Source organism: Asparagus officinalis, chromosome 6 (genome assembly GCF_001876935.1).
Source record: "Asparagus officinalis chromosome 6, Aspof.V1, whole genome shotgun sequence".
Classification (NCBI taxonomy): Eukaryota; Viridiplantae; Streptophyta; class Magnoliopsida; order Asparagales; family Asparagaceae; genus Asparagus; species Asparagus officinalis.
The window spans coordinates 27,630,220-27,644,198 of record NC_033799.1 but is presented as its reverse complement, the minus strand read 5'-3'; the positions used below and the strand labels follow the sequence as shown (position 1 = coordinate 27,644,198).

General features: G+C 37.9%; 1 protein-coding gene across 1 annotated transcript; it reads right to left on the bottom strand.

Moving 5' to 3' along the window:
• Window positions 575-2,131, bottom strand: LOC109845964. Its single transcript, XM_020415192.1, has 2 exons — window positions 1,243-2,131; window positions 575-1,161 (listed from the first exon to the last, which is right to left on the bottom strand). Exons 1-2 carry the CDS (start codon window positions 2,129-2,131, stop codon window positions 575-577), a joined length of 1,476 nt encoding a protein of 491 aa, XP_020270781.1.

Here is a 13,979-nt window from a genome sequence, read left to right as displayed (position 1 = left end):
AGGTGAGCATCGATGAATAATCAATTTAATTATACCGATTCTGACATATCTTTATCAGGTTGCAAAGCTCGATCCCAGTGGTGTCAAGCTTAGCGTTCTATGTCGGTTGACGTCGACATATTTAGATTATCTATCATAATTCGCCCTGTCTGTTAAAAATATTTCATTACAATATGTCATGTACGCACCTTTATTCTCGTCTTCAGCTCAGATCCAAAAAAAAAGTAGCCGGTAAATATGAATCGAATCCCAACCCCCCCTTTTGAGATTAAAATCTTCAGTCTTGAGTAATTTTATATTTGATATCTCAGCTCATGTCCATTAAATAATGCAGACGCGCATCATATTATTACGCAATGCAACCGGGAGCAATTGATGTAGAAGCACGTGATAATCATGGGTCTTTAGGCCTAAGAGCTTCCTCTCCTGCACCTGGACCTTATTTGATATATTAGCTGAATACCCATCCGGTGATTTTACTGATTTCAGGACCTCACAAAATCTCTACATCTGCTCTGTCGACATCGTAACACGAGAGGAAGGCTTATGTTTTTTTAAGTCCAACATCTTGTGCTTACAAATCTTCTCGGATATTCAATGCAGCTAAGTCTTGACGAGCCCTTAGGTCATCCTTTGACTTATTAGGATCTTGAAGGAGGGTTGAAACTATGTTGTCACAAATATTTTTCTCAATATGCATTACATCCAAGTTATGCCTGATTTTAAGCTTTTGCCAGTATGGCAGCTGGAAGAATATACTAAATTTACTCCATCCCTTTGGTAATTTATCGACTCCATTATCTACATGTGCCCGTTGGAATGCTCTCTTCCTCTTCAGTATCTTCTTCTTGTTGCAGGAGCCTCTAGCTTTGAGTGAGTCATACTTAGAATATCGGTTCTTACCAAATCTAATTTTAGGAAGATGCTCAAGGAACTTTGCAATATCAGCACCGGTCATTTGACGTGGTTTATTCTTAGTCTCAACAATGCCATCAAACTTATTGCTCAATTTTCTGTATTTGTGCCCCGAGGGCAACCATCTCCTGTTGAACCAATAACAACACTTTCGACTATATGGTAAGTGAAGGCCTTCAAATTCTGGGCCACATACTGGACAAGCAAACTTGCCTTTTGTCGACCAACCAGAAAGATTAGCATAAGCTGGAAAATCATTAATTGTCCACATTAGGATAGCACGAAGTCTAAATGACTCTTTAGCATGGGCATCATATATCAACATACCCTCTGACCATAACTGTTTTAGCTCATCAATTAAGGGCTCTAAGTAGACATCAATATCATTACCCGGTGCATGCTTACCCGGTATCAGTAATGAGAGTATCATATACGGTTGTTTCATACAAAGCAGCGGGGGTAAATTATATGGCATTAAGACAATTGGCCATGTAGAACAACCTGAACTCATAACCCCGAACGGATTGAATCCGTCGCTAGAAAGCCCAAGTCTGACATTTCTGCATTCACGAGCGAAATTAGGAAAAGTCTTATCAATATGCTTCCAAGCCTCTGCATCAGCTGGATGTCTCGGCTTACCATCTTCTATACGACCTTCTTTGTGCCACCACATGTTCTTAGCGGTGCCTTTGTTCATATACAGACATTGAAATCTAGAAACTAACGGGAAATGGCGAAGCACCTTAGCTGGAATCATGCTCTGCTGGGACATTGACTCTGTTGGCTGCCTTGTTGAAGAGCGAGTTTGTTGTTTCCATCGAGAAACTCCACATGTTGGACATTCCTGAAGGTCTTTATTATCCTTGTAGTAGATAATACAATCATTGGGACACGCATCAATCTTATTGTAATCAAGCCCCAAATCGGAAACTATTTGCTTTGCCGCATAAGTTGTTTTAGGAATGCTACGCTCTCCTCCTGGAACTACCTTCCGTAGTAAATCAAGAAGCATTTCGAAATAAGTATTTGCCATTCCACTGAGGCTCTTAATATGTAAGAGCTCCAACATAAATGAAAATCTAGAGAACTCGGTGCAACCCTCATACAAATCCTTTTCACTATCTTCTAGTAGTTTCATTATACGATCCAAGTCCTCAGGAGCATGAGCGTCTTGGACATCAACTATGATATCATCTTCATTGTTATTGTTAATCATTTCTGCATAACGTATGAAGGCTTCACATCCCTCCTTGTATCGCGTGTCACGAAATCTATGAAGCCGTGGGATATCTATCCATGATTTGTCAGGAATTACCCTCATCTGTAAATTATATATAATTATTAACTACGACAAATCACACAACTACTAGTACATTCATGACTCTTATACATACAAAACAAATCTAACATACGTTCATATATCATTTAACAATATAAATTTAGTTCTACATAAAATATATTTGAAACGTACGTAGAAACTAATTACACCAATTGATCGGCTGTCATAGGAAGGCTTCTATCCATTAAGAATATAATAGTGCTTACATCCAACTTCATATACTTTGTATGATTTTATTTCTTAAAAATTTCGGCAGCACCTACCCGCTGTTCTCCCTGTACACTGTGCGGATGTTATTATGCGTACTGACAACATATCAAAACGCAAAACAACATACGCTTATTGTACACGGAGAACAACAGGTATGGGCTGCCAAAATTTTTAAGAAATGAAATCATACAAAGTATACAAAGTTGGATGTATGCACTATTATATTCCTAACCCGTCCGAGAAGGACAGATCCAATAATTACAAATTTTTATACCAATTCATTTCTATTATAATATAAAGTGAACGATCAATTTCGAGTAGGAAAATATACCTCTTACCCAAATTTGACTCGTTCATCTAATATTATAACCTCAAAGAATTGGCTGTAATTATTGGACGGGAGTCTAGGGTTAACGTTATATTTTTTTACCTAAATTGGATATATAAACATTATTATATAATATTGCGTTATATATCACTCTATTTTTTGAAAACTTTTTCTTCCATAACTCACACATTTACAAATCACAAACCTATATAATCACATTTGTACAATTCAAATCACAAACTGTTTGATAAACATGAGATCCTTGTGGGCTTAACTAGCAAAACAAGATAACAGAAATAGAAGTTGCCAATGAAGGAAAGGCTACAAACATCATTATAGACTCATAATAATCAAACACGAGCATTCAACTGTACAATAATGACATTCTCTTAATTAAGTCTATAAGTTTCTAAGTAGAAAAATCATTGCTCTCCGAAGTGGGATCCTCTCCACCACCCAACGTGTTTTTTGAAGAAATATTTCAATCTTCATAACAATCACCAATTGTTTAGCAGACTGTTAAGATTTGTCTTGAACAGTAAAAAAAAATGTTTCAAATTAAGTTAACATCACTGTGCCGGAGTTTTTCTAGGGCTTGAGAAAACTTGGGTTCTCAAGTTTGAACATTGATTAATCAATTTGATGGTGAGGCGTCGATGGGGGTTACAAAGTTTTGAGCAAAAACCCCCTCAGCGGCTTCATGTATACAATAAAAAAAGAGGCCTCTCTAGGATCAAGAGGATAGCTCTGATACCATTTAAAAAAATAGAAAAAGCCAAGATATTATTCATCTTACCTTAACCTCTCTTAAATAGAGGTTGGACATTACAATATAGATATGAGATAAAATCATATCCAATTATATCTCCCACTATGTCAACAATATCTCCATAATATATACCTTAACAAAAAGCATTTACCTAAATTCATCAAATGTGGTCATATAATGCAAATTGGATTCATCTCTATTGTTTTTCACTCGACGAACCTAAATTCATCAGATGTTGTCATATAGCATCCAAATTGAGTTCATCTCTATTGTTTTTCACTCGACAAAGTCATATATGGTCCTTCAATGACATCGTAAATATTTTATGTTAAAATCACCATATGAATACAAATCTAAAGCCTTAACAAAAGAGGAAGTGCCACTATTCCATTGATCCAAACAGAATCAAGTAAACTTTTGATCCAAACAGAATCAAGTAAACTTTCACCGGGTCGTCTTCAACAAACGATCAGCCGTTAACTTTCACCTCATTTTCTCAAATCACATGTTACTTACTCGTTTTACAATGACCTTTTTCTTTAAAAATCATAAGCTAAACTTGCAAGAAGGACCAACTAATTCATGTACAAATTGTTAGTGACGAAAAAAAAACTGTACTAGAAAAATTTCTCCAATACAATACAAATAAGAGGATAATGGATAGGTGAGCATAATTTTCACATATGGAATCTTGCTGAATAGGTTTGAGAAAACTAGGGTTTGAGAAAACAAACCTCACCGTGCCGGAGTTTTCCGACAGAGGGGGACGACGGGACGGCGAGGAAGAAGGCGACGATGGGACGGCGACGGCTTCGACGGCTACGACGGCTTCGACGACGACAGAGAGGGATTCTCCTAAGAGATCCGAAAGGCGACGGCTTCGACGGCGACGACGGCGACGACGAGGCTGTTGAATGAGATCTGAGGACTCTGGCGACGACGGACCAGATGATCGCGATCGAGAGAGAGAAAGGCGAGCGAAAGGCGATCGAGAGAGAGATTTGGGGATTTAGGGCTCGAGCTGCGGGTTTTATGAAATATAAACTGAACCTATAGCTTCTTGACGGAAATTTCCGTCTGCAATACTATTACAGACGGAAATTTCCGTCTAGGATAATCGGTAAATTTCAAAAAAAATTTAAAAAAAAATATCCGTCTGCAATACTATTACAGACGGAAATTTCCGTCTAGAAAATAATATTCTAGACGGAATTTCCTCGACAGAAAATTTCCGTCTAGAATAATGTATTCTAGACGGAAAATAATTCGTGCTTAATCTCTTTAACATGAAAAGACCTAGTCTTTATACATATATACAAAAGATCCAATTTTTATACACAAATTAATTGATTAGGCTCTATAAAACTCATTAAAAACTCTTCAAAAATATTTTAAAAACTTGGAGGGGGATTAGTAGAGATGATACTCGCCTGGGGTTGTAGGAAAACTTGTTAGAAGCAACGTCGAAGGAGATCTCCACTCCAAAATCCAAAAAAATCAACAAAAACCCAACTTGAAAGCCTCCAAACTTCTCCAAGAATTCAAAATAGGTTTTATGGGGGTTTGGTGGCTGTTAGGGTTCTTAGATATGATAAAAAAAAGGAATTTTCGTGATAAATACAGGTATTTATAGAGGTAAACCCGAAACAAACCTGTTAGACCCGAACCAGGAAACCTAGTCTGACTAGGAAAATACCCCTTTGGTATTTTGGCTGTAACTTTCTCATACGACCTCGGAATGAGGTGATCTAAGACTTGTTGGAAAGCTACTGAAGAGACCTACAACTGTGATCTTTTACACTTTTTTAAATTCTAACTAAATCGGTGTGCAAAACATAAAAACTCATAACTGGTCATTATTCCCAGATTTTCACTCTTTTGTCCTTTGTGCATGTTTTGTGCATTTGCACTCATATTTTCACAAATATACATTAAATTGATCTCAAATCAATTCTTATCATATCCAAATATCAAAATATATTATTTTTCACCATATAACATATTTATCATAAAATATTCAAATTTACGGGGTGTTACAGCTACTATGGTATTTCTCTACAATCTCCACTCGGTAGGCCTCAGATTTGAGATAACTAATATGAACTTGCATTGCCTAGACTTCAGTGAGAGATAACTCTCGCTATCTCTCAGCCTCCAATGCCACTCGGACCGCCTCCTTTAGATTCTCGTGGGCTTCCACCTCCTCCTTCAGCTGATCCCGGTGGCTCTCGACATGTTGGTGAGATAGCCGAGCCCACTCGAAGCGACCCTACTCTCTTGCCTTTCGACCGTGATCTCATCCTTTAAGTACTTTACCCAGTCATCTCATTCATGGAGCTCATGCTCAAGATGATTGATCTCCTCGTTGAGTTTTTCGATCATGGCTAACTTTTTGTATGTGTGCACCTTGAGTCCCTTGAGCATCTCCTCTCGAATCTCCACCTTTCGACACCACTTGTCGTCGCTTCGCCTCTAGGCCGCCAATTTGGCTTCCTTGGTAGCAACCTTTTTCTCAGCCTCTTCCCGAGCTGCACTCTCAGCCTCCAACACCTAATGAAATTGGAAATGGAGACCTCACACGTGCTTGAGTTAGGAGAACAACTCCTGCTCGATTAGATCCCCCTGCAGCAGATAGCTTTTGAGGGCCTATGAAAGCCGATGTCAAGCATACCCAAGAGGATTTGATTGTCACAGGGAGATAGAACTGGTCCATAACCCAAGACTTGGTGATCAATGACTCCAAGACTGACCTTTTTTGTCGAGATGCCATCTAAGAGTAAATATGAACTCCTTAGATGACTCCTTGTCATACCGAGGGCCTTCCCTAAATGACGCCATCATCATCATCCTCAACTCCCCCTATACGTTTGGCTTGAGTTTATTGATATGATGGGGGAAGGGCTATCCAATATGACCCTGAGGAGCTTTAGGTGCCTCGGCCACTGCTGACTCCTATGTCGGCTCCTTGCCCTATCGATGGTCCGACTTAATTAGAGAAGGTCGGTCCATCTCCTCCTCGACCCGAGCCTCAGCCTCAACAGCCTATTTCTCCCTCTCAAGCCGAGCGAGAGACTCATTATCAAGGACCATGATGACCTCAGTTGGCTTGGTTGGAGGGACTTCTAGAGCAGGAGCAGGGAGATGTTAACCAACTTTTAGGATGGGGGACAGGAGTGATCACCTCTGCAACGCCCCCTTCCCAGCCCGAGTTGGGTCAATACTCCCAAAAGGACCTCTAGCTATTTACTCTTCATAGCCATCTCCTATTCTTCTCAGGCCTCTAGGCATGAGCAGTAGTAGCGCTCGGCCCAACTAGTAGAGTCGCGATCTCGATAGCATTTGCTACCACCTCCTTAGCCTCCGCAGGGGCTAACTTGGACCTTAGATGATTCTGGGTCTAAATAAAGACTTGTGTTGAGCCTCGTCCAACTCCTTTAGCAACAGAGCAAGAACTGCCACTCGGATCTTGTCCTCTTCAGTCAGCTGGACTCTGGAGATATTGATCGCTCGCAGAGCTGTCGGATCAAATAGATTCTTGATCCTTCGAGACCTAGAATAGGGCCAAATCTTCTTGAGCCCCTATTTCTCCCTGGCCGTAAGGAAACCCAGATTCAACATTTTTCTTGATCTCGGCCAAGACGAACAAGACAAGATGGGGTCAGCTCCGAAGACTCACATGAACTTATCCTTCTAGTGTTTATTTGACTTGGGAGCGTTTGAAATGACTTTGAGGCCACTTAGATTTTGGGAGTAATAGTGCACTTCCTTCTTCCCCGCCTTAAGACTAAGAAGGTGGTCGAGCATGTGGAGGCTCGAATCAACTCCGATCTGGTGGCAGATCACCACAAACACTACCAACGTGACGATGAATTTTGGCTTGATTTTGGAAGGTGAGACTCCTAAAGCTTCAAAGACATGACAGAGGGGAGTCCATACTCCAAGGCTTGAGGTAGACCACAGAGACAACACTATTGTGATCATACACAGCCTGAGCCCTCTCCGACACTGATAATGTGCACACTCGGGGAGGTCATAGTGGTCATAGTAGGCCTCAAGCTCCATTGTGCACAACTTCGAGCGGAACTTCCTTAGGATATTGATCCTCATCTCATTGTGGATAATGGTAGGAGTAGAAGATACCATCAGAGATCATCGAAGAATGTTCGAAAATCGCTTGATAAAGAAGTCTAGGGTTCAGATATTAGAATTCAGAGGATTTGTAAACGAAGCCCCCCATCAAATTGATATATATAGGTGGGCATGTGTCGAGATCAGAGTGGTCGACTCCATTGTAGATGGACTACTGAGATCAACGTCAGAAGACGAAATGACCTTTTAGATATTGAAGCATTGTTCTTCGGTTAACACATCATCCGCACTCAGGAAATGAGACGATGTTGGCGCACGATCTCCAGTGATGTCAGAGTATCACATTAATAGCAGCTTGTCACTTTCCTCATATATGCACCTTGGATATCCCAACCATTGACTATTCAAATTTTTGGACTCGGCTCGCCGAGTGTGAATGAAAGGAGCCAATGTTATATTCTAAAAATTGTTAGGTCTCATGTTTATGAGCCTATTATATCTAATCTAGTTTTGATGATTAACAAACAATTCCTAACATTGTGTGTCGAGTGTTTGCATTTGTTTTATTATGTTATCTATATAAATATCCTTAGTTAGAGGTTGGTTAGACTTGAGCTTAATGACGACATCTTGGAGGTTAGAGGAAATTTGGAATGAAGCATTTACGTACTCAAGACAAGACTCAATATTGCGTTTCATCCATGTTTACCAAGATCGAGCTCAAACGAAGATTTCTAAGCTTGGATATATTGTTTCTAGTTTAGGTCTTACACCGTGTGTATTATACTTTAAAGCTCAATTATCACACACATACACGTTTTCTTTATAGCTTTCAAATTTAAAGTTTAATCATACAAATATGAAACTAATAGTTGTATTCATATACATATATACGAGTTTCTTACTTATCAATTTTATTTGGGAAAATATATGTTTATAGATTAAAGACTTATTTACACTATTTTATATCTTTCCTCAAGTCTATTAATTTATTAAAAAGTGTTTCAAAACTTTTTTGGAAGAATTTCATCAAAAATTAAGTTTTGACGATTTCGTATTATTGAATAGTTTAAAAAATAAATTATTTTTCATAAATAGAAAATACAATTTAAGAAATTATTTTTCTAACATGTTCTATTATATGTTTATAAATATTTTCCAAAATTTTATCATTTTTGGAGTTGATTTACTATGTCAAACTGATTTTATAAAATTAAGTGTTTCAACGGTTTCAGAATCTAGAATCTATTTTAAAATAGTTATTTCTCATAAATAGTAAGTAATATTTTAGAAATTCTTTCTCTAACATGTTTATCTACATGTGTAGAAATGTTTCTCAAAAGTTCATAACTTTTTGGAGTTGATTTGATATTTTTAATTGATTTTAGAAAATTAGCTATGCAAAAATTCTAGAATCTGTCAAAACTACTAATGGTCGACTTTATCAGTCGACTGGTGACATTATCAGTCAACTGATGAGCATTTTTTAGTCTATAAAAGCTAGTAATGGCTAGTTTCTTTAAATTTGATTTTTGGGGGTTTTTAACTGGTTTGAGAAGCTATAAAAAGCTCTCAACTCTCATTTATTTCTCATGGATGTTTAAGTAAGTTTTAAAAGAGTTTGTTTTAAAGTTTTAAGTGTGTTTTAGTTTATACAAAAAGAGATTTACAAGAAGAGGAGATCAATTTTGGTTTGAGCATTCAATTCTCATCTCTCACTCACTTGTTCTTAGAGAAGTGTTTCTAAACTCAATTATCTAGCTTGCTTATACTTTAAATTGTTATATTCATATTTGCTAGATTGTTTTGAGTTTTATTTTACTCATTATTTACACACACACACACACACACACACACACACACCCCTTGAGCTTAAGTATTTTCACATATAGTATAATTATTGAATTGTGGGGTTGTGACATTAAGAGTGAGTTTACAATTCGTTCTCATCCAATGTGGAGAACAAATCATTTTAGTTGAGCTTATTATGAGATACACATTGTAATACACAAGGACACTGAGAGGGGTGGTTGGTGAGAGATAGGGTCAATTGTAAGAGGAGTGGTATTGGTAGTAAAGACTAGAGAGAGGTTGTAAATCCGAGCACTTGGGGAAGGTGACACGGGCTAGGCCAATACTTAGAGGGTGTATTATATGATTGCAATAGTGTGTGTTGTAAACGTTTGTCAGTGAGCATTAAAAACCAATTGTGTAGTATATTTTGAGATAGTGGAGTTCTCCTCGAGAGTAGGGAACGGAGACGTAGGTCAAGAGTGACCGAACACCATGATCACATTGTGTGTTTGCGTTTGTCATTTGTGTACTATCTCATTTGTATATTGTGTTCATGTTTATACGCCATTGTTTTAATTACATATCTCTGCTCATGAGTTGTTGAATATCATACTTGCTAGGATATATTGTTAATTAGTTTCATATTGACATTAATATCGAATTAGATCAGCAAATACCAGGGCGATTTCAAAAATAACCTAAATGTTAATCCTCTTTCGAGAGTCAATACATGTCCCATGTTAGCTAATTCTTAAATCGGCTTTGCCCTAACCAGGATGACTAAAAAAGCATAAGCGCAACTTTTCCAAAGAAGGGTCAAGTTGAGAAGCATTGTCACTCACACTCTCACTTTTGAGTTGACCTCTTCAAGTTCGGATCAACAACTTACGAGACCGACTAAAAAGGCAATACTTATCAGCCCACACCATCCGAGTCGACCCCATTCCTCTCCATCCCACAAGTTTGGGTCGATAATTTGCGAGGCCAACTAAAAAGGCAATACTTATTAGTCCACTCACAGAATTGAGACGAGATGCATCACTTATCGCCCCTCCTGTGAAGCGGAGTCAGAAGGTGATGTGTCCTTGGACCCCACACCAATAGTTGATTTAATGAATGATTAGAGTCATCATTTCTCTAGCCCAGAAAGTCTTTATGACTCATCGTACCTCATCAGCGTTACATATATTTTGTCATCTTCATGTTAAACGCCTAGGTGACTCATCCCCCATTGTAGATGATACCTGTAAAGTGGATGACGACTGAGCCACCTGCTTGGACTCGTCCAAAATTACTCATCTACCCTTTTGATCTGCTATAAAGAGTAGCTAATGTCTAATGCCTAGAGTAAACAATCTTCTGGCTAAAAAACCAAACACTTAACTCTTTCTTCTCCACTCAATCTCTCAACTAACTTGATCGTCAGAGGAACCATCAGAGATACTAACTCTGACCTCTTACATATTATTCATGTCACGCCCCAGGCTCGGGCCTACAGGCTTGTTAGCCACAAGAAAGCCCATGAACCCGCCGAGTAGTAACTCGATGTTGGTTAAATCCATTGCATAACCATCCCACCTTATAAAGACGACGTCCTCATCATTATGACATGACATGATAATTGGCACATCCCAGTATCACTGTCAGGCGATGTGCACTCTAGAGGTGGCTCTTACAGGCTCTAGAGGTGACTCCCACTTTATTCACGTGGTATAGTACTTAGCCCCGTATAGCACTTAGCTCTACATTTTCGGCTGGCAGGTGCCTTAGTACCATTGTCATGCCCTGAGCCCACGAGCCTGTTAGCGTGAGCAAGCCGTGAGACCCACCGAGAGCAACTCGATGTTAGCCAAAGTCCACTGCTAAAATACTAACACTAGTTGTCTTTGAGCCTTGGGTTTTTCTCTATTTAAACCACTAATATTTCTTCACACTGGTTCATGTGGGACTAAAGTGGGGGTGTTATAATTATAGTTATGGTATCAGAGCCTAGGTTTAGAAGTCTAAGGCTTAGAAGTCTATATATAGTAGCATTTAGAAATAAATTTTAGAATTGTTTTTAGGGATTATTGATATATTCTTTGTTTGCTTTATAACTTGATGGCTAGGAACAACACGAACACTACTCCAACTTGAGAATGTGGTTTACGCCAGACTTTGGGGAAAATATTTGGTGGTAGAAATGTACGTGGATCTGGTTCCGAAGAAAATCAAATAGATGCCAATGCTATGTTACAGATGATGCAAATTCTCACCACTATGATGCAAAATTAGCAGCAACAACTTAACAAACAACAAGAATCTTGAGATATTGATCATCCTCGATTACGAAGTGGTATGGCGGGGTTTAAGAGGTTGACACTGTCTACCTTCAAAGGAAGTATTAATCCTATGGTAGCTGAAGACTGAATCACAGAGATGGAGAAAGTCTTTACTTATATAAAGTGTCATGATGGAGAAAAAGTGGCTTATGCTATATAGATGTTAAAAGGTCGTGCATATGGCTGGTGACAAATACAGGAGAGGATTCTGGGAGATGGTGCGGACCAAATATCTTGTGAAGAATTTAAGAAAGTCCTCTATGATAAATACTTTTTAAAGACTGTTCACCAACAGAAGGAGAAGGAATTCTGTGAGCTTAAGCAAAATGGTAAGGCTGTGACTGAGTATGAGGAGGAATTTACTTATCTATCCAAGTTAGAACCCCAGTTTCTTTCAACTGAAGAAGATAGAGCATGGCATTTTTGAGGAGGGTCTGCAACCCAAGATAAGGTTTCAAGTGAGCTCATTTGAACTCTCCACTTATGCAACAATATTGAAAAAACTTTAGTGATTGAAAAAGAATGAAAAGAAATTTTCTCGATTGATGATCGTAAGAATGATGATATGAAGAAGAAGTTCAGATCGGACGGACGTGGAGGTCACAACAAGAACTGGCAAAACAGGAGACAAAATGTGGATTCAAAAGGAAAACAGACTATGAACCAGAAGCCGTGAGACCCACTGAGAGCAACTCGATGTTGGCTAAAGTCCATTGTCAAAATGCTAGCACTAGTTATCCTTGAGCCTTGGGTTTTTCTTTATTTAAACTACTAACATTTCTTCACACTAGTCCATGTGGGACTAAAGTGGGGGTGTCACAATTCACGTCTAGGAGAAGACTCTCAGCCTAAGAACTAGCCATCTGAAGGAGATTGAGGAATCTAACACCCTTAATAATCCACACATAAACCCTTGTTTAATAATTGATATCAACATAACAGCAAAGCGGTTCAACTTGTAGAGCATACTTGAGCTTTTTGAAAACATATAATAATAGTGATTTAGTGGAGGGAATCAAAAGTTATGGTTCGTCGAATTTGCACGTTAAAATCGGGTCAAAATCATCCTCTTTTCTTAGATCGTCCTAGCTTCGAACAATTAGATTTCTTCTCCCAAAAGGCATTAGTAATGTCAATGTCCTCTGCATCAGATACTTACTATATCCGTATTTGTTCTCCAATCGCCGACACAAATACAAATATATATAATTTGATAAGGAAAACTCATATCCAATAGTCACTAAAATCAGATATGAATAGTGATATACGCAATGCAGATATATATGTCGACACAAATCATATACAAAAAAACAAGATAATATTGAAAAATTATAGTTCATATGATACAAGAGAGTTAAATTAATATGGTCATTCTATTTGAAAAGCTAAGATTAAATTTCTTAATCACCAAAATTTAGTCTTAAATTCATTAATCTAAAAATTAAAACAATTACAATTATATGATAAACATATATTATGACAATTCGAATGCTAATTCAAATATTTGAGTAGTGATATCCTATCAGATATATGTATTTAGTAACTATGTTAGTATCAATACCTATATGGATATATATCAAGGACATGGATCATTTTTTTTAAGTTTTCCATGAGGTGTCCCCACACCTTATTATGGATAAGACTAACTTCCACTTGTGCTTAGTGACTGGCGCTGACCCGATGGATGTTTTACATATTGGGAAATTCCAACACGGGACATCAATAATTTTTCACTCCCACCGAACTATTCTAAGGGGTTGTTTGGTTTGTTAAAAATGAGGCCTGAAACCCATTTCCTTCTTCTGACACAGAGTTCATGTCGAACATTTTATTTCCCTTCGTTTCTTTGTGCTTGTTTGCCAATATAATCCTTACTCAGATTGGCAATAGTTTCATTGTAACCAACTTTATGCGCATATGCTAGGAGTTGATTTTTGTTCCAGGTCATGTTGGGTATATCTTTGCAGTAAGGACACTTCCAATTTTCTTTTCAGTCTATAAATTTTGCAGCATTAGCTCTTAGCATAATTTCAGCTAATTTCATGATATCCCACATCTCATCTTGCTCTCGATTTGCATTCGTATAGGCAATTTATTCTTCAAAGGTTTGTTTATGTTTAGTAATCCTTCCATGCTGATAAAAAAACATTGTAAATTGACATTAAAATAAACAGCTCTATTTTTTATCATACAAATTTTAAATATTCTTACATT

Excerpts from the sequence above, each read along its gene's own strand:
- LOC109845964 (XM_020415192.1), bottom strand. The coding sequence starts at position 2,131 with ATGATTAACAATAACAATGAAGATGATATCATAGTTGATGTCCAAGAC. Across the intron at positions 1,162-1,242 it reads AAAACAGTTATGGTCAGAGG|CTTATGCTAATCTTTCTGGT; the intron begins GTATGTTGATAT and ends ATGATTTTCCAG.